This window comes from Chinchilla lanigera, unplaced genomic scaffold (genome assembly GCF_000276665.1).
Source record: "Chinchilla lanigera isolate Chin_1 unplaced genomic scaffold, ChiLan1.0 scaffold00019, whole genome shotgun sequence".
Taxonomy (NCBI): Eukaryota; Metazoa; Chordata; class Mammalia; order Rodentia; family Chinchillidae; genus Chinchilla; species Chinchilla lanigera.
The window spans coordinates 8,565,614-8,587,952 of record NW_004955420.1 but is presented as its reverse complement, the minus strand read 5'-3'; the positions used below and the strand labels follow the sequence as shown (position 1 = coordinate 8,587,952).

At 37.8% G+C, this 22,339-nt stretch overlaps 1 protein-coding gene across 1 annotated transcript in view; it reads right to left on the bottom strand.

Moving 5' to 3' along the window:
* Mfn1 (mitofusin 1) overlaps nucleotides 1–22,339 on the bottom strand; it is a gene marked incomplete in the record, with an annotated part of 54,948 nt that overhangs the window by 8,542 nt on the left and 24,067 nt on the right. The window contains 10 exon segments of the mRNA XM_013513383.1: nucleotides 568–764; nucleotides 1,860–2,012; nucleotides 4,790–5,019; nucleotides 5,162–5,264; nucleotides 5,633–5,737; nucleotides 5,890–6,016; nucleotides 7,207–7,328; nucleotides 13,071–13,138; nucleotides 13,917–14,070; nucleotides 20,913–21,020. Of these exon segments, the coding sequence (XP_013368837.1) occupies nucleotides 568–764; nucleotides 1,860–2,012; nucleotides 4,790–5,019; nucleotides 5,162–5,264; nucleotides 5,633–5,737; nucleotides 5,890–6,016; nucleotides 7,207–7,328; nucleotides 13,071–13,138; nucleotides 13,917–14,070; nucleotides 20,913–21,020 (1,367 nt within the window).

The window sequence follows — 22,339 nt, the reverse complement described above, 5'->3', positions numbered from 1 at the left end:
AAAAGAAAAAAAAATATTGTGCCTTGACTTAAGTGGAGTTCAATATAATTTCACTAAACCAATAAAACAAATATCTAAGAGGTATAAAAATAGAAATTAGGAAGGTATAAGTATTTATTATAAGAAAATCCTCTTGATACATAAAAAATAGTATCTTTAGGCTCGTATGTCTGGACTATGAAAGAAAATTAAGTTCACCATAAAATTAGGAGTCTGGCACTAAGCCCACCTGTTCAATGTGAAAACTCCATTCAATCTTTAGTCTTCTAATTAAGAAGGCACAACTCCTCTAAAGACAGAAACATAAATTTGTAACAGGTCTGCTGACAAATCATCTTTTGAAAGCCCGTCAGAGTTCTTGGGAGTTCCTACACGCTAATTACAAAATGTTCAAATCTAACTTATCAGGAAAACGGGAAAAATAGTGATTGGGAGAAGGCATAAGTGACGTTTGACATTATTCTATTTCTTTCACCGCAGTGGTGATTCAAAATGTGTTCATTCTTTGTGTGTACACCATGCTGCAAAGAATTTTTTTTCAAATAAAAGATGCATCTTTCAACTTACTGCTGTACTTGGTGGCTGCAGTTTGCACTTGTGAAGCTCACAATCATCTGCAGCTTTTCAGTCGCATAGTTCACAAACTGCTGCTTAAAGGCTCTCTCCTTGGCACGCGTGGTCCATGTCAGCCTTTCATAAAGATACAACGCTCCGTACATGCTTAGCGAAACAGACACGAGTTTCCAGCCTATGGTTTTCCAAATCTGTAAGACAGTCACAGCTTACTCTGAAAAGAAAAATACTAGCTGGGAGAATGTATTAATAAGCTCACTATACACACACATATATATATATATATATATATATATATGAGTCAAATCCATTTTCTAAAAATGCCTATTTCTTGTCCATGAGAAAAAATGAGGTTAACTGCAAGTCAATGACATGGAAAAGTGGTTAGCACATAAATACCAGGAAGAACTTTTATAATTTGTCAGATTTGATAAATTGATTTAATGTATCTCAAAATTTTCAATAATTAAGAACTATTACTGAGCTGGGCACGGTATATATACCTGTTATAATACCACCATTTGGTGGGCGGAGGCAGGACTACATAGGAACTTCAAGGCTAGTCTAGGCTGTATAGCAAGGCCTAGTCTCAGAAAGAAAAGAAAAACAGTCTAGTACTAAATATATTAATCTTTAGTACTTTAAGACAGATTCTCTTTGTATTCAGCCCCCATCCCTAGCCCTGCCCGCTCTCTTCTTTTGTGGTACCCAGGGCCTTGCACACGTTAGGCAAGAACTCTGCCACTAAGCACAATCCCAGCCTCACTCCTTTCTTTTTACTGTAACGTGTAAAGAGAATTTCTTTGTGTGCAGAGGTGTGAAAATAGGAAGTATTGTTTCAAACAACACTGGGCTGAAGCTATAGTTCAGTGGTAGAGTGCCTGCTTGCCTCAGGCCCCGTGTTCAATCCCCAGCAATGCCAAAAAAACAGCCCCAAACAAATCAAAACCCAGGTGATGGATATATTTAAATTCACAATATGATTTGCAAAGTTCTTCACTAATTTTAGCCTGCAGATTTTCATATTGCTTCATAGAAACAGAAGCAAACACACCTTTCCTTCCATGATCTAACAGACAGCTTTGTGACAATTTCAATTAGAGCAAGGCACAGTGACACATGCCAGGAATATCAACACTCAAGAGGCTGAGGCAGGAGGATCATCATAAGTTCAAGGACAGGTTGGGCTACACAGTGACCTCAAGACCAGCCTAAACTATGTAAAGAAGACCCTGTTTCAAAGAAACAAAACAAACAAAATCATTTATACTAAAAATGTTTCTTACCACTCCTCCAACAACTATGATGCCCATAGAAGTCCTGGACGTAAGGGAAGCCAATCCCGTTATTAAGGTGACCATGAGTTCCTCCTGCGATGCATTATCTGGTGGTGCTGGATTAGGAGGAGCAGTGGGAGTTGAAGCTAAAGACCTAGGGAGCTAATAAATTTAGGGAATAAAAAGTATTACAGTCACATAAGGATAAGTGAGATAACACATTTATAAAATTATTTTTTATTTCTTTTAAAATCAGAGCAGCCAATATACAAAAAAATAGCTCCAAACAACACATCTACTCTAAATACATAAATAAAGGAGAACTGAGGATGAGTTTCTGTGATATGGAACAATGGTATAACGAATAATGCCTTTTCATAATATACCATGCGGTCTACCTGTATCAGTAATTCTCAGGGAAAATTAAACTGCAGTTTTTAAAATAAACAGGCTTTAAATAAATACAGCTCAGTGGTATAGCCCTAGCACCAAATGAGAAAAACAAGCCATTCACCAAAAGCATGGTCATTTAAAAAAGTTTGGTCCAAGACAATAACCTTTTAAACTGCAAAATACATTAAAAACAATTTAAAAGCCACAAACTGGAAATATATATTGGGATGGTACCTAACTAATAAAAGACTTGTACCCAAAATATATGAAGAATTCTTAATAGAAACAAAAGCCAAATAATACAAAATAAAAAACGAGTAAAAGATATGAACAGATACTTCACAAATAAGGGTACATGAATGGCTAATAAGCACATGAAAAGACATTCAAAATCATTACTCATCAGGGAAATGTAAATTAGGACTACCCTAGGATACCACTTCACACCCTCTAGAGTAAAGGATGACAGCAGGTGCTGCAAGTACACTGAGAAACTGGATGCTTTATACAATTCCGACAGGAATGTAAAGTGGTGCCAATACTTCGGAAAACGGCGTGGCAATTCCTCAGAAAGTTAATGTGACCTCTCCAGCAATTCACTCCTATTTATATTCTTCAGAGAACTGTTATAGTTTCTGTCTAGATGTGCCCTCAAAACCTCATGCTGTTGGAGCTGGGGCTTTAGCTCAGTGGCACAGCGCCTGCCTGGCAAGTGCAAGGTCATGAGTTCGATTCCTGGTACTGGAAGAAAAACAAACAAAAACAAAAACAGAACAAAACAAAACAAAAAACCCTCATGCTGTCATGGGGGTGGGCTTCTAGAGCTTGTGATTGATTCATGGTCCAACACTGGGATTGGGATTGTGAGCGCTACATCCCGCCCTGCCCTCCCCCCCCCCCTGCAGGTAGCCTGCATACAATATATGGGAGGGAGAGGCTTGCTGTCTCCTCCCCTTTTGCTCTTGTTGCTTTTGCTGTCTATTGCGGCCATGAATATCAGCCATCAATGTCTTCCCGTAAGCCATACCACCCTGCCTTGTGGCCTGCTAGTATGGACTGAGACCTCCACCAACTGTGAGCTAAATAAACCTTTCTGTCCTTAATTTGGGGTGCCGGGTATTTTGTCTCAGCAACAACAGTAAAGTAACTAAGACAGGAATGAAAACACATTCCACAGAAAAATGTGGGCATGTTCACAGCAGTAGTTTTCATACTGCCCCCAAGGTACTAACCACTGGTACTATAAACTGATGAATGAATAATGTGTTGTATCTATAACAGAACATTACTTGGCCAGTAGCTGTAACGAAATACACTTGCTACAATATGGACACTATGATAAACCTTGAAAACACACTAATTAAAATAAGCCAATCAGATAAGGCTATTGCTTATATGCTTCTATTTAAGGAAATACTCAGAAAAGGCAAATCTCTACTGACAGAAGGCAATTTGTGGTAGGGATGGAGACAGGAGTGATGATTCACTATAATGGGCATAAAAGATCCTTTTGGAGGAACAGAAACTGTTCTGAAACCTAATTATGGTGATGGGTTTACAGCTCCACACATCTTCTTAAAAACGACTAAATTAATAAACTTCAGCCAAGTGTGACACGTCTATAAACCCCAGCTACCAAACAGACTGAAGCAAGAGAAGCCTGAGTTCTAGGCCAACTAGGGAAACTCAGCAAAACCCTACTTCAAAATGAAAGTCAGAAAAAAGGGCTGGGCCAGAAGTGGCTGCACATGCGTGGAATCCCAACACTCTTGATGCTGGGCAGGAAAACTGCTGCAAGTTCAAGGTCAGCCTGGACTACACAGCAAAACCCTGACCCAAAAAAGAAAAGGACCTGGAATGCAGCTCAGTGGTAAAGCACTTGCCTAGCACATGCAATGCCCTGGTTTTAATCCCCCAAACTCAAAAAATGTAAAAACCAAAAACAGATAAATGTTGAAGTTTAACTTCCTTACCTATATTCCAATTTATGTGAAGCCTTAACTAAAACAAAAACTTTTTTGAGATGGGGTCTCACCATATTCCAAGCTAGCTTCGAATTTGCAGTCCTCCTACCTCAATCTCCTAAGTAGCTGGAATGACAGGTATGTGCTACCAACAGTTTAAGAAAGTTTTAAAAAGGAGTTTCAAAAGTGAATGTAAGCCAGGGGTAGTGGCACACACCTATAATCCCTGCCCTTGGGAGGCTGAAGCAGCCTGGGCTACATAGTAAATTCAAGGCCAGCCTGACCTGCAATAGAGAAAGCCTGTCTCAAAAAAAAAAAAAAAAAAAGTTTTCACTGGATAAAAACTTAGGGCACCCAACTCCGTAATGGCTTTATGAGCTTGTACGTATGCAGATTTGAAGCTAGTTTTATTTTTGGTTTTTCTCCGGTACCGGGAACCGAACTCACGACCTTGCGCTTGCCAGGCAGGTGCTTTTGCCGCTGAGCTAAATCCCCAGCCCCATGAAGCTAGTTTTATTAGAGAAAACTGCACAACCAAAGTACAAAAAGAGAGTTTGATCTGGTAGAATTAAAGATACATACCTGAAGGATGGGTTCTGATAACCCAAGCAGCACCCTCTGAGCATTTGTAGGGCCCAAGAATCGATGCACAAGGGATGACCAGCCCAGGGAAAAACGAAATACAATATCTTCCTGAAAATCTGAGCATAACTTATGGCAATTTAGGTCATAACTAAGATCAAACTTCTTGCAAGGGATCAATGTATGAAGTTTATTCTGTACGTCAGCTGGAAGTAGTGGCTTCAAATTTTCTGGAAAGAATAAAATTACTTTATTTAGTATAAGAAACAGTCAAAAATAATGGCTTGCCTTCTGTAAAATATCCAAAGGAAAGTAAGCCCTTTACCAACAAAGAAAAAAACTACACATGACCCTATAGACCATAAATATTACCAATAATTTCTTGCTGGGACTGAAGCATTGAGGCATTGACTTCACTGGTGCACCGATCAGCCAAATTTCTTCCCATGCCATCTTCTATGTGTTTATTTAACTCCTGTTACCAAGAGGAAATGTTCACATTATTTTTTTCTCCAGAAAATATATAGATTTTTAAAGACTTCTGAAATATAACAAATACTAAAATGGTCCTAATTCCGGTTAGAGGATACATTTTGGTTGTTTTCGTTTGGTTTTTGGTGCTGCGGAACCCAGAGTTTCACACATGTACGCTAAGCATGTATTCTCACCAAGTCACACCCCCCAGCCCCTTCTGTATTTTATATACAAGATAGTTTACATGTATTACCCATGCACAAGATTGCCAAGGTGACAGAGAAATGGCCAAACCACTGAATAAGTAGGACTATAAAATAAGCTAAGGAAACTGCCTCAGAATAATTTTTTAAGAACACTTTAACTTACACTTTTATATACTTTCAATACACTGGGAGTAGGATGAAACTCAGAACAAAATTCATCAACTAAAACAGACAGCCGACAAATTTCATCTGTCATTGCACATGAAACCTAAAAAAAGGGTAGAATTTAAATTTTTTTTAAGATTATGAACTACTAAAAAAATCAAACCACGAAAAATTAATATATTCCTTTAAGGGACAACATTTTCAGCATTATTAAAATATTTCCATTTCCAGATATTTTGATCATAAAGCTGTTACCTTGTTTGCCACGTCCTCAGTAACCTCCTTTATCTTTTTCTTCACATCCAGTGTTAAAAGGTTCATTTGATTTCGAATGAAGTCCAGTCTGTCAATTTGATCTTCTCTCTCTTCCATTGAATACACCCTATTATATGGTAAAGAGTAATCAGTACAGTATATCGAAGTCCCAAGGCAATTAAGCAAGGACACTCTTTTATGTACTGAACTATTAGCATGGCACAACAAAGAAAAATCTTGCACTTTGACACCTGAAAGTATTCAATTAGTATACTTATTTTATTTCATTTATAAAATACTTTATAGAGATGATTTGATGTAAACTACACAGTCTCCGTGCCCATTTGGTACGTGACACAGAGGGGCTCAATAAATATGCTAAGTCTCCAACCCTTCACAAACATGAACAGTCAAAACAGCACTCAACAGGGACTTCAGTCAATAAACAAGTGTCTGCAAAAGGCACCCTGGTAAGTCAAATCCGGCCACGGGCCAGTTTTTACTGTAAGTTTCCTGGGACAGTGCTGCGCCCATTCAATTCTATATGGAAAGGGACCTCTATGGCAACACAACCTCCTTACAAAAAGGCTGCACATGGACACCACACTGCACCGGGGCTGAGAGCAGGCTCAGGTTTGCAGCCTTATGCTCCACGGGCTGTATTTCCCTACTTGTGTACTTCGTATGTTCCTGAGACAGCACAAAAATCAAGCAACAGACGGGATACAGGGAGGGATACTTCCAGCAAAAGTACAAACATTTAAAATTTCAGTTTTATTTTGGATTTAATCTTTGGTGCTCTGTTTCCTTGAACTGGCTTAAGTCTACTAAAGGTCCAACTGAGGCTTAGCATCATTAGTTGTGTCAATCTAGTAGTCTTGATTTTTATTTCCAGTACACCAAGTCTGCTAGAACTGTTTTTCATCAATACTGCTGGTACTGCCATGCATCCATTTCTAAAAAAACACCTGGTCATGGACTGACCGCATCAAGAGGATCACCTGATTTGGAATTCATAAAATTCTGCTTGAAGAAATGGTTCTTCCACTGTTTTAAAGACATTTTAAGCCCTCTAAACATTTTAAAATCATAACTCATACAAAGGAATACTGAGATTTATGGAATGTAAATGATGAGTTAAAAGTTACAGAATATTTGCATTTTCAAATATTCATTTAAAGATACACAAGTAAACAACCACTAAACCCCAGGATTTATTTTACTGGAAAGTACTTATCATATAACTTAAAACCACACGGTTAGAAGTCTGACACAAATCAAATGACATTTTTATGTTGCAATAAAGTGAGCTCATACCTTCTTTCTGCTGCTGCCACGTTTACTGAATCCACTATGTGTTTCACAGTGTCTAGTATCTGCTTAGCTCTGACAGTGTGCTGTTCAAACTTTGTTTTCACTGCTGACTGCGAGATACACTCCTGCGAGGGGCCCAAGCCATAACACATTACTGTAATTCCGTCCCAACGCTTTCAGGAATTTAAACACAAAAACTTGCTGATTGTAACTTAGACCAAAATAGAAATAACAATAGGAAGAGGAAAACAAAACAAAACAAAAGCATAGTAAACACAACTTAAAATTACAAAGGTTAAAAAAATTCAAAAGTAAAAGGGGTTTTAACAGCAAGTTTATATCTTTGTGTGTTTTTACACAGTAATGTGGAATGGGGTTTGACTCTAATATTTATAAATAAATAAATAAATGGCACTCAGTGTTAAAAGGGTCTATTATAAATACCTATTCTGATCACTTTTATTTATTTATTTATTTGTTTTTGGTTTTTCTCCGGTACCGGGAACCGAACTCACGACCTTGCGCTTGCCAGGTAGGCGCTTTTGCCGCTGAGCTAAATCCCCAGCCCCTCTGATCACTTTTAAAACAATCTGAATTCCTCTGTTTTTCTCATACTCATAACAGACAACCTAATAAAGTCCTCCATTGAGTTGTGAATTAGAATTCCTATTAAGAAAATCAGCTGAGGGGGCTGGGGATTTAGCTCAGTGGCACAGTGCCTGCCTGGCAAGCACAAGGTCATGAGTTTGATTTCTGGTACAGGAAAAAAAACAAAAAGAAAATCAGCTGAATGATATGATGATTTACATAACACTACTAAAACGGCTTTCTATGGATTAGTGACCAACTTTAAAAGTAATCTTCAGCAATAAACCACCTAAATAGTATTTCAAATCATTTACAGAAAAACACTGGCAGTCATTTTAAAGATAATCCTCCTTTCACCATTAGACTAGAGTGGGTACACGCAGGCCTGGATGATGCTTTAACTCCTCTGCCTCACCTTTGCCTAACTGCAGTTCACAATCCATTAACAGTACAAATCAATTAAGCTTTTCATAACCAGTGTTTTAATAGAATATATCAGATTGAACTGCATATGGTGATAGGCATTTATTTTGTAAAATTTTTCAGTTTTCAACATATGTTATATTATTTGTTTTTTTTTTTTTTTTTTTTAAGACAAGATCTTTCTATGTATCCTGGCCTTGAAGCTCACTGTGTAGTCAGGCTGGCCTCAAACTTGTGGTGATCCTCCTGCCTCAGCCTTCCAATTGCTCGGATCACAGGTATGTGCCATCATGCCCACTTGCAATACTAATTGTTATCTACATACTTTTTTTACTGTGATTCATCAAAGCTCACAAAACTGTTATTTTATGATTGGCCTCATTTCATTTTTCATTTATAGAAAAAACATTCTGCACTGACAAAACATTTAAAAACAAGTGTTTACAGAGAAATACTACCCAGTCTTTGAACACCATAAGAAGTGTTAGCCTGGGTCACGTCAGCATCAAACTATACTCAAATTCTCTAATGCTGTGACTCTATCTTCTTAAAATTATTATTCACCCTATAGAAACTGTTAATTCCTAAAGCTCATTACTATCGGTCCATTGTCAAAAAAGTAGCATTAAAGCTTTAAAAGGTATTCATTTAATACTCTAGTTATCTTGAAATCATTATCTAGTATGTTACTTGCTCATTAAATATACTATTTAAACAGACACTTAAATTTCTATCTCTAAAAGTGATTATGCATTTCACTCTGTAAAAGTCTACTATAATCTTTTGACATGTCAGCTCCACTCTTGAGGATCTTATTTAAGGTATAGAAAACAAAATTCATTTCCTTAGGTAGAGGGCACATAAGGACAATCCAGGGAACAGCTGAGAAAGATAGCTTCACTTATGGCCATGGTGACATTATTTACGCATCACTCATTCTCACTGAGCTTCAGTGGACTGACGGTAGGAAGCCACGGGATTCCTGTTCTGTACAAGCCTAAGACAAAGCTCAAACATTCCAGGACGCTTCCTTCTTTAAAACCACCAGCGGTACCGCCCAGTAACCATCTGAGCTGGACACTACTTATCTTCTAATGAGCAAGACACAGCTCTGATTATAGTCTAAATAACTGTGCCTCACAAAGTGCCAAATTAATCTCCACAAAATTATAATAAAAACATAAAAATAATTCTAAAAGAAAAAAAGGTTAAAAGAAATTCTATGTTCCTCGATGAAGTAGATCTAGATATCAGCAATGAAGATTCAAATTCACAGGCAACAGCACAGTGTTAGAGCTAGACTCGACAGAAACGAAAAGATCTCCAAAAGTTATTAGACAATATGTTAATCTTGTTTCAGAAACATACAGTGATGAATGAATATAAAGACACAATCTTATTCTAATTAAAAATTACTACACATTGATTAGTATTCCCATTCATCTGCACGATGGTAAAAGATACCGGGAAAAAGAGTCCTCATACGCTAATGTGCCATCTTCATGGGAATACATACAGTATACAAAGTTCCCATACTTATTTTATCAGAAACTGATTTTCAGAGGCATTTAAAATACTGTTGGAAACCAATTAAATTTCCATCATGTCGAAGTATTTTGTAGGCTGCATTAAAACTTATTAATGACTTAGAACCAATATAATAATTGCATCCCAATTATGATAGCTTTTCGACTTTCTAATAATATCTACAGCACATGGCTGATACTTAATCATGCAGTTACATTTTTAGCTATTAACATGTTTAAAACAAAACCAATGAACTTGTCAAGTCCCCTTGATGACAGACCCCACAAACACAAACAATATGCAATTCATTACTCTAAACTTACAATTTCAGTGTATTTTAAACTGAAAGAATACTACTATACCTTTTTGCCAGATGTACCAAATAGTAATATTCAGCCTCATTTATTTTGTTTTTTGTTTTGATTTTGGGTTTTGAGGCAGGGTCTCCCTATGTTTTCCAGGCTAGCCTCAAACTCAAAGGGATCCTCCTGCTTCAGCTTTCAGAGTGCTAGGATTAGAGACATGCACCACCAAACCCAGCTTCAGCTTCACTGGTTTCTCTCTCATCACACACACATTTATACATTTTAATATTTACACATATATACAGATATACATAAAAGTGATCAAAACTATAGAAAATGTTTAATTTTAAAAATAAACTTATTACAGTAAAAGATACATTGCCAAGAACAATGGAATAAGCACATTCAAAGTGTGGCGGAGTACTGTGAGTATTTGGGGGATTACTGACAATGTGTCTTTTATTGCAAATTTTAAAAATTTAAACATTCATATTAACCTGCATATGTATACATATGCATGTATACATGCACACACACATACATATATATGTATGACATATGCACACAACACATGTTTTAAAGAGCTAGGATCTTACTAAGTTGCTCAGGTTGGCCTTGAACTCTTCGGCTAAGCAACCTTTACCATAGGGACAATAGTACTATTTAACACAGCCCACATCCAAATTTCACCAAGCATCCCAAAACTGCCCTTTACATAATCCACTGATATCTTAGAAGTAACTTTATACCTCTCTTCAATCATATAACCAAAACTATTAAAAATAGATGAGAAATACTTGAGCAAAGAAATCTAGATTTCTAACTTGCCTTTCCAATAATGTCTATCCAAATGTAGATTAAAAACAAGCAGAAAATCTGGAGATGGCAGTGCACATCTGTAGTCCCAGCACTTGAGAGGCTGAGGCAGGAGGATCACTGCTAGTTCTAAACCAGCCTGGGGGCTACAAAGTGAGTTCAAGGCCAGCCTGAACTGCATAGCAAGACCCTATTTCCAAAAGACATAAAAAATTTATTTTCTTTTAAATCTTCTCAGACAGGGTCTTACTATATATTTTTAAGCTGGTTTCAAACTCATTATGTACCCTACCCAGGCTAGCCTCAAACTCATGAGAATCCTCCTGCCACATTACAGGTATATACCACCATGCTTGAGAAAATTTTTGAAAGGGTTGGGGATGTAGCTCAGTGCAAAAGCCCTAGGGTTCAATTGCTAGTTGCCCCCCACCACACAAACACACACAAAACAATCAGTAACACTGATTTCTTGATTGCTTTTACTTCACATAACTTCCACCTCTTGGGCTGGGAACATAGCTCAGAAGCACAGTGCTTGTCTGGCATGCACAGAGCCCTGGGCCGAATCCTCAGAACCACAAGGAAAAAACTAAGTCTGGTTTAACTTGGTACTCTAAAAGTTCTAAATACTTAGTTCCCTTCAGCTAAATGAATCTGAAGCCATTTGTGGCAAAGATCAGCTGATTAAGATAATTAACTTGGTACAAAGGGTTTGTTTTTTGTTTTTTGTTTTTTTCCATAAAAATCATTTTATAAGCCTACATAGAAAAATAAATTCCAAAATAAGGAGAGAATGAGTATAAAGGTCACAACAAAAAACCAAGAAATAACCAAAAGTATCAAAACATAAATTTTAATTTTCCTCAGGAAATGCCAAAAATAGTATTTAAAAACTAATTTAAAAAAAAAAAAAAAAAGAGGAAGAAAACTATACTGGATACTGAAACCCTTTGGATATAACTGAAACCCTTTGGATATAACCAAAACTGAATTCATAAATTCACAACCTTAAATCCTTCTTAAAAGAACAGAAAAAATCAGTTTCAAACTATGTGAAAGTTTAATGAATGAATAACCCTAACGCAGCAATTTCTAAGAAATCATAAATCACCAAGACTGATTTAAAAAAAAAAACTTCAGCTTTCTAAAGGGAGGAATAAAAACTGATAATCTAACCAAAAATGTCTGGCTCTTTATAATGCATCCAGTCACCTTTGCCCAACTCAGGGTCCTTCTTCCTCTCACCAAATTAAAGATGAGGAAATAGCAAACTTCCACTTTAAAATGTCTACCAGGCTGAGGATATAGCTCAGTAACAGAGTGCTTTGCCTAGCAAGCACGAGCCCTGGGTTTAATCCCCAGAACCTAAAAAAAAAGAGTCTACTAAGTATATTCAATGTTCATGTCCCTCTTATTAAAGCTGCTGCTACCTATAAGCAGGAGTAATTAATTATGAGGTCTGTGTCCGTTAACAAGAAGGTGATATGAAATCTAAGCAGAACTATAGTTTAGAAGGTTAACATCTAAAGAACTTTTCAGTTAAACGCAGGATGATTCCTACCGTCTCTGAATAATCAAATGACTACTCTGTAGCACAACCAACTATCCTCCCGCCCAACGCTGCACGTATACCAGCCACACAGTCACGTTAGTAGATTCCTACCAATTCCTAAAGTAGTAGAGCTCTGTCTTAATAATTTTTGTATTCATTCTCTTGTTCACAACATTTGGCACCAAGTGAGAAAGGTTAACAAGTGGCAACACAGCTTAGAAATGTAATAAGATGGTGTTGAATGGCATTAACCATGTTCTGTTTATCTCTGTGTATCACGATACACAAGATCTTTGCTTTGCTCTACGATCTGTTCCAACAGCAATTACATTCTTGTTCTTGCACCAAATTATCCACTACAAAGACTTTCATTCACTGCACAACACGAGCAATAATGGAAACCAGTTTCTTATTTATACACAAATACATAAAGAAAAAAGAAATAATCTTTACTTCTCAATTCTTACAGATCATCCATTTTGCAGGGGCTTCCTTTCTTCAACCTTCCCTTGTTTCACTTGCTGTGTCAGTAACTACACTAAATAACAGCAGAGGTTATTGACAAAGATAGAGAGTGAAAACGAAGATTACAATCACCACGTTCTCCAACCAATGAAAGTGTTTTGTGTTAGCCAATACATTCAGAAAATTCCTACCTCAAAAATTTGTTCAAAATTCTGAAACTCCTGTAACCTTGCCTGAAATCCTTCAGCAAGTGCCCCACCTGTAAGACAGGCAAAATTTTTAAATCTAGCATAGTTCTCTACAGTTATCCTTGAAGGATATGTTCCAAGATGCCTCATGGACGCCTGAAACTACAGACAGTATGGAACCCTATAAACAGTAAATCTTTTCTTACCTGTACATACACACATTAATCCCTTTTCCATCTTAACTAAGCATTTATCATGCACTGTGGCCATAAATTCTGAAACTGGAGGTATGACCACAAAAACTAGTGTGATTTTTTTCATTGTAATTTTCACAGTTAGAAGACACATTCATATATCTCTGACCTCAAGCACATTTTTTTTTTTCCTTAAGTGAGGTGTTTTTACCTTTCCACTTAAAAGGAAGCACTTTACAGCTTCCCTTTGACATATGTGAATTGTAAGTATCAGTAAGTTCTCTTGTTCTCTGGGCCATTATAAAGTAAAATAAGGATTACCTGCATGCAAGCACCACAATAACAGTGCCAGCCGTCTGACTACCAAGATGCCTGCATAGTGCAGATGGTATGGATTTATTGGACAAAAGGATGATTCACGTCATCTGGAATGATGAGAGATTCATCACTCTACTCAGAACAGTGAGTGATTTAAAACTTATGAATTGTTTATTTCTCCTATTTTCCATTTAATGTTTTCATACCACAGCCTAACACTGGTTACTAAAACCACAGATGGGGTAGGAGACTACTATATAAAGCAAGATAAGATTTGGGCATGCTACCATTTTTATAACCTAAATTTATATTTTAAAAAGAAAGCTATAATACATACCACCTTCTGGCATCCCCTGTATTTTGTGTTTTCTAGCACTAAGAACTTCCTTTGCTGAAACAAAGAAGATACGATTCCGTGCTTCTGAAGGATCCACAACTTTGAGCTCGTCCACCAAGAAATGCATACATCTTTCCATGTGTTGTCTGCGTACCTACAAAAAATATTAAAAGAATTCTAAAACTGTAAACATACTGTACATAATGATAACAACAGCCACCGACCTGTATTAAACTTCTTTATAGTGACAGTACAATAGTAACTGCCATGCTGGGGATATAGCTCAGTGGCATAAGCGACTGCCTGGCAGTGCAAGGTCCTAAGTTCGATTCCCAGTACCAAAAAAACAAAACAAAACAAAAAAAACAATCAAATAATAACTGCCATATACATAACAAATCCAGGAAATTTTAATTAGTAAACCTTGATTCTTGATGACAGGAAACCTCTTTCTCTTAGTGATCTTCCTTTTGAATATTTACTTAAAACTGATGGAACATCAAATACTACACAACTAAGCTGGGTGTGGTGGTACATGCCTGTAATCCCAGCACTCGGAAGGCTGAGGCAGGAGGATCAGATCGTTGCAAGCTTGAGACCAGCCTGGGCTACAAAGTGAGCTCAAGGCCAGCCTGAACTGCATAGCAAGACTCTGTCTCAAAAAGACCAGAAAAAAACCAAAACAAATAGTACACAACTATTATAAAGCACTGCAGACAAATATTAATTCTTAATGCCATGGGAGTAGCTTCTCAATTATGTATTAAGGGTGCACCTAATTATTTCACAAAAAATCATGTGTGTACATATGTATGTAAATTAATCGTGGTTGGCTGGGCATGGTGGCACACGCCTGTAATACCAGCACTCGGGAGGCTGAGGCAGGATCGTTGTGAGTTTGAGACCAGCCTGGGCTACAAAGTGAGCTCAAGGCCAGCCTGAACTGCACAGCAAGACCCTGTCTCAAAAAAAAGATTAAAAAAAAAAAGTGGCTGGCAGGCAGGCAACACCCATAGAAATGGGTGGCACTTTTATTTTTTCTTTAAGCTAATGTTTTCTATTTTCTGCAATTAACCTGTTAACACTTTTAAAGTCACAAAATAAGCACTTTTAAATTTACTTTTAAAAGGAAGTTAATTTTATTTTGAAATCAGAACATTACTGGTATGTTTTTGTTCTTATGAACAGTGGGAATTAAAAATCCTCAACAAGATACTTGCAAACAGAATGTAACAATCAGTACATGTAATACACCACATAAACAGATAAAAATCACACGATCACCCCAATAGATGAAGAAGCCTTTGACAACACCCAATACCCAACATGATAAAAATCTTGACAAAAATACATACAGAAAGATCTCACCTCAAACTAACAGCCATATATGACACATTCACGGCCAACATTATACTAAGTTGGGAAAAACCCAATAAATGTTTGTATTATATCACAAACATATAATAAAATAAATAAATAAATAGGGAAAAACTAAATGCATCTGCTCTAAAAGCAAAAATAAGACAGGGTAATACTCTCACCATTCATGTTCAACATAGTACTACTCAAAACTTTAGCCAGAACAATCACACAAGAGAAAGAAAAGGGATATGAATAGGAAAAGAAGAAATCAAGCAATCCTTAGTCACAGATGACATTATCCTTAACACAGAAGACCCAGAAAAACTACCAGAAGCTTTAGAATGAATAAACAAATGCACCAAAGTGTCAGGATACAAAATCAACACAAAAATTAATAGCCTTCCTAAACATTAACAATAAACCCACAGGAAAACAAATCAGGAAAACAGTTCCATTCATGGTAGCTTCAAAAAACTTAAATAATCTAACCAAGTAATTGAATAACCTCTATAATGAAAACTGTAGTACTCTGAAAAAAGATTAAAGAGAACATTAGAAAATGGAAGGACATTCCCTGTTCCTGCATAGGCAGAACTAATAATGTGAAAATGGACACATTACCAAAATGATATATATAGATTTAATACAAGTCCAATCAAAATACCAATAGCACTCATCATACAACTAGAAAAAAAAATCTAAAATTTAGATGGAACCAGAAGAGAACCAGAATAACCAAAGAAATTCTAAGCAAAAACACCAAAGCAGGAGGCATTACAATCCCAGACTTCAAGTCATACTATAAAGCTACAGTAATAACATGAGTATAGTACTGGAACAAAAACAGATATAATGACCTACAAAATACAATTAAGGATGCGGAGACAACCCTAGGCAACTCCAGTCATCTACACTGTTGACAAAGGGACCTTTCAAAAATACACACTGGAGAAAAGATATCCCTTTAACCAAGGGTGTAGGAAAACTGGTTATCCATCCACTGAAATCCCACCTTAATACGTAAGAATGGCTATTACTAAGGACTCAAAAAAACCAAAAACACTGTTAAGATTCGGGGGTGAGGAGAGGAACCCTTTATACCCTGTTGGTGGGAATGTAAACTAGTACAACCACTGTGTAAATCAGTATGGAGAATCCTCAAAAACTAAAAATAGAAATTCCATTTGATCCAGCTAGTTCTCTTCTGGACATCTTTTAGAAAAAGTTAAACTCGTGTGACAGCGACACCCAAGTTCATAGCAGCAGAATTCACCATAGCTGAAATATGGAAGTAGCCTATATGCCCACAGACACATCAACAGATAAGATGATGTGGAATGGGGTAAAATGTATATAAACAACAAAGTAGTATTCGGCCATAAAAAATAATATTGAGACAGGCATGGTGGGTGGTGCACACCCGTAAGCCCAGCACTTGAGAAGCTGAGGCAGGAAGACTGCAGGGAGTTCAAGGCCAGCTTAGACTACATAGTGAGTTCAAGGCCAGACTGAACTATACAGGAAGGTCCTGTTTAAAAAAAAAAAGTTGGATCATTTCTAGGACAATCGATGGATCTTGAGACTACAATGCTAGGTGAAATAAACCAGAGATACAAGCTTAAATATTGCATGGTTTCTCTTATGTGAGAAACCCAAAATATAAATAATTTAAAGAGCAAAATAGGAAACTGCCCCCACGGCATTGGCCCTTGATCAACAAAAACACACATACATTCTGGGTTCTGGCCGCAGCCACCCACCAACTCCAAGTGTACCCAGCAATTTATTTCTCCTCAGCATGGGGCAGCAGAGCCACTGATCAACCAGATGACCTGAATGAGGCCAACGCCCAGGGAGAGATTAGCCCTGGAGAGCCCGCAGCTCTAGGGAGAAATGACAGACCAGGCCAGCGGTGTTAGCCCCCAGAAAAGCCCATGGCTACGGTAAGCTTAAGATGGCATGGGGCTTTGATCCAAAAGACACTCCTTCACAGTGGGCTGCATTCGGAGAAGAAAGCCACTGCAGCACCTGCTAGTGGTCAGTGTTTAATCAGGTGTTGTCTGGGAAGGGGTTAACTGCTTAAGAACAAGCCCCAGAACAACCACAGATAACTCCCTCCTGGGTTCTCAGTGTCTTCCCCACCCCCAGGGACTGGCTGAGAGCCGAGCAGAGCGCCACAGTGAGTGCTGGTCAGACACAGTCCTCCTGAGAAGTTTATGCTCAGGCTAGAAGGACACGGGCCCCTATCCTCTGAGATAAGAAGCCAGGCCTGTGAGCGTGGCTTTCAAGGGCAGCTGGGTTTGAAAGTGCCGGCATTCAGAGCAGAAGTCTGTGTGAACCCCAGCCACTGCCTAAATCCAGCAGAGACCAGAGGTCTGACTGCTTTCCTGCCCACCACCAAGGACGAGGCCACGTCACGGCTCGGATGGTTGCCGGCCTGGGGCCTAGGGACAGAGAAGCATGTGGAGCCGTTGGGGTGCCTCACAAACTCACAGGAGGTACAGCTAAGTGGAAAAATCAAGACTGGCTGGTTCCAAGACTTTAGATCCTGCAGAGAAACCACTCATTCAGAAAGAATTCTGTTTTGTTTCATTCTAAGTCAAATTTTTTTCTTTCTTTTTCCTTTATTGGTTTTGGGGGATTTGGTTTCATCTCCTTTCTTCTCTCCTTCTAATTTTTTTGCTGTTTTTCCTTTGTTTTGTTCTTTTCTTTTTCTTGCTTGTTCTTTTCTATTACTTTTATCTACTATTAATTTCCCTTTAGTCCTCAGTAGGATCCGTTATCTCACTTTTCTGTTCTTCCACTGATTAATTTTTCAAATTCTACTCTTTTCACCCTCTGGCTCACCATTTCCTTTATCCTTATTAGTATAACCACTGAGCTCTACGAATCTTCAGACAGTGAACTTTATGCTATAATTCTCGAATACTGTTCTACTGTTAGTAGAGGTAGAGTTATTGCATTTACCCACAGTAGATATTTGTTTTATGTCAATATTCGGTTTGTTATAGTTTTTCCACTATAATTATAGATCTCTTTTCTATGGTTAAGGGTAGTATAGTACTGCTTCTAAAAAGGAACGCTGAACTGTCGGGGAAAGAACAATTTGTGGGTATTTCTAATTCAATGATTAGATGCGACCCTAATTTATTTTATTTATTTACTTTGTGATACCAGGAAGTGAACTCAGGACCTAGGGCTTGCTAGGCAGGCGTTGTGCCACTGAGCCATATATCACAGGCCCAAGACCCCAATTTATTTTTTGCAGGTTTCTTTTTGGGGGGGGGGGTTCCCAGTACTGAACTCATGACCTTGCACTTGCCAGGCAGGTGCTGTGCTGCTGAGCTAAACTCCCAGCCCCCCCCCCAAACCCCAATTTAAAGAGTATCATTACAAAATAAGTAATAGGATACTAACTTTATATTAAGCAATGAGGAAAATGAAAACAAATTATCTAACATTCGAACAGGAGAGGGTTCTTTTATATCTTTTGTTTTCTAAATTTGCTACAATAAACTCATACTACTATAAAATCAAAAAAGGAGAACCAAGCATATGAGTTATACACCAAACGCTAGACTTAGAAAAGTGTTACTACTGAGGCTTAAATCGCCTGGAGTGCCTGGAGTGCTGGTCAAAATATACGACGATACCAAGTACTTTTACATAACTATGGGGCTGTCTTTAATAAAACTGAACAAATTTTTCACCTGTCATTCAGAACTTCTACACACAGCTTATGAGAATGCAGTATGAGTATACAGGAGAGGTGGTAAAATCGTAGGATTTTTTTTTTAAAGATGCTGCATTTTGCTAATTTTCAAATACTGCGCACACATCTTGGGTATTTTACCACATAATCTTTCATATACAGGTTTTATTCTTTTCTCCATTAGCATTAAAGATTTTAGCTTCATTCATGAAGCCTAATTCTGTTGTCTTCTCACTTTATTCTGAAAATAAGACATGCCAATTTATTATTTTACTTTACTTTACTCTGTCTTTTTGAGACAAGGTTTTACTATGTAATTCAGGCTGGCCTTGAACTCATTTTGCAGCACAGGCTGGCCTCAAACTTGCAGCGATCTACCTGCCTCAGCCTCCCAAGTGCTGGGAATACAGGAGCGCACCACCATGCCCGGCAAGACGTCAATTTTTAAAAAGTTCTGCACATATATAGTACTCACATTCTACTGATCTCTGCATTAGTGACAACATGGGTTCACTAACTCTTTCAGGGGCTGTACTGAGTTACAAAATGTGAAACAGCATCTTTAGCTCTACCCACTGAAGGCCAGCACCACACTATCCCAGTTTTAACAATCAAAAATATCTTCAGACACTGCCAATTATCCACTGGCGTCACAATCACTTAAATCCCACCCAGAGACCCACTAGTGTGTATGTACCTATCCAACAAAAGTGCTACAGGTACACATCAGAAAGACATATACAGGCACATGCTCCGCAATATTATTCACAACAGCTAAATACTGTATAGGAAGCGTAACAGATGTCTACCATTAGCAGAGTGAGTTATTAGAGTATTCACAGGATATAAAAACATACAGATAAAAAAGATACGCCAATGAGAACAGACTACAGCTAGCACGAGATGGATGCATGCGACAGAGAACGTTGAGCAAAAAGATGACAGCCATAGGCAGTTACTATATGATTCCAGTACATAAAATTGAAAAACGAAAAAAACACGCTGGGGATGTAGCTCAGTGACACAAGCACCTGCCTGGTAAGTGCAAGGTCCTGAGTTCAATTCCCAGTCCAAAAAACAAAAAAAAAAAAAAGAAAGAAAAATGAAAAAAAAAAATCTACGGTGTTAGAGGTCATGATAAGCAGTTATTCTTGGGAGGGAAGACAGAAGCTGGACAGAATCACGAGGGCAGATTTACATTACTGGAAATGTTCTGGGTTTTTTACCTCAGTCCTGATGTAGGTATGTTATACTTGTAAACCCCACTGAGCTGAACATTCATGATTTATGTATGCATTTTTCCATCATGTATTTTATACATCAACAAAAAGTTTAAAAAGTTTTAAATTCTGAAATGGTTAGATAGCGCTTCTACAAGACAATTTTCCTTCAAAGCAGCTTACTACCTTGGTTCCCATCATGAAAATATTTTTTGGCACCAGGAATTGAACTCAGGACCTTGCACTTGCCTGGCAGGAGAAAGGTATCTATCATCTTTCATGCCAGGCATTATGGTATAAACCTATTATACTAACATTTGGGAAGCTGAGGCAGGAAAGTCACAGGTTTGGGTCTAGCCGAGCTACTTAGCAAGATGCTGTCTCAGAAAGAAAAAGAAAGAAAGAGAGAGAAAGAGAGAGAGAGAGGGAGGGAGAAAGAGAGAGGGAGGGAAGAGAGGAGAAAGGGAGGGAGAGAAGAAAGAGAAGGAAAGACAGGCAGACAGAAAGAGAGGGAGAGAGGGAAGGAGGGAGGAAGGAGGGGGAAAGAGAGGGAAGAAACAAATCTGCTTCAGGTTTCACAATCACACTCCCTCACAAGTAAGCTGAAGCAAGCTTCTTATGATCTCTTTCTGAAGTATACTATTGCCCTCAGAAAACAATACATATGACTGTATTCCAAGACTTGAAGAAAAAATAACTTACATCTTCCATATATTCTGGCTCTGACGCAGAGGCATCCCAACGATTATTCAAAATGAAAATATTAGGCTTGGAAAGCCGTTCGTTCACCTTGTGAAAAAAATGCTTCTCCTGAAAAATACCAAAAACCCCAAAGTACATTCACTTTTGAAGACATTTTATATTCACATTTATAACTGAAATTTTATTTTAATTTAAAACTTTAAACTCTTTAGACAATAGTAAACATTCACTGATGAGATCCTAAAGCATCCTATGAACATTAAACTTTTCAAAGATAAGGAAACTAACATATAAGAAGACAGAAGTGAGGACTCTACCTTCTCCTGCCACAAGTCTTTTGTGAAATTTAACATTAACAGCATTTATCAATCTCTAGCACATATGGCACATAAAAGGAAATGCTGGATATAGTAATCTGTGCTCTCAAAAAGCTACCTTCTTCAAGAGTCAGCTAAGTAAGTTAGTAATAATGTAAGATACGAGTACAATTCATAATCAGTAGAGAAAGGTATCTATATATATATTTTTTGGCACCAGGAATTGAACTCAGGACCTTGTACTTGCCTGGCAGGAGAAAGGTATCTATAAATACTATAAACAAACACTGACAATTCAGAGGACTGAGGAACTGTATCTAGTTGAAATCAGGAAAAACTCCATTAAGAAAGAAGTGATGATGATGATGAGTTTGACAGTACTGTTAAGCTGGGTGCGGTGGTGCACGCTTGTAGTTCCAGCACTTGGGAGACTAAGGGAAGAGGATCACCATGAGTTTGAGGCCAACCTGGGCTACATAGTGGGACACTGTCTCCAAAAAAAAATCACAACAACAAAAAAAACTGAAAGCACTGTTAACAGAGCCGTTGAAAGGCCTCAAATTCAGATGTACACAAACTGTAGGTGAAGACTAGCATGATCTGGTCTTTGAAGATTTGGAGGTGTAGCTCAGTGGCAAAGCACCTGCCAAGCATGCACAAGGCACTGGGTTTGATCCCTAGCAGCCCCCTCATACATACAAGAATATCATAAGTAAAATTAAAATATGTGTTTTAAACACAATGCATCTTTTCATATTACATATTCATCCTTTCCTAATTATCAATGTTATTATAGCCTGGGTTTTGTAATACAGACTGAGCCATCCAAACATTAAAAGCACAATGGCAAAGAAAGGTTTTGCCAGTAACACCTAGGTTACAATGATGCTCAGTCCCTTACATGCTCTGTTCAGTAAGAATTTCTAAAAATCATGTTACAGTTTTGGAATATTAGATATCTAAACTGTGGAAACTTCATTTGAAATGAACTTGGCTCTAGATATTCTGGGTAAATAATCTCTTTTTTTTTTGTCTTTTTGAGACAGGGTCTCGCTATGCAGTTCAGGCTGGCCTTGAGCTCACTTTGTAGCCCAGGCTGGTCTTGAACTC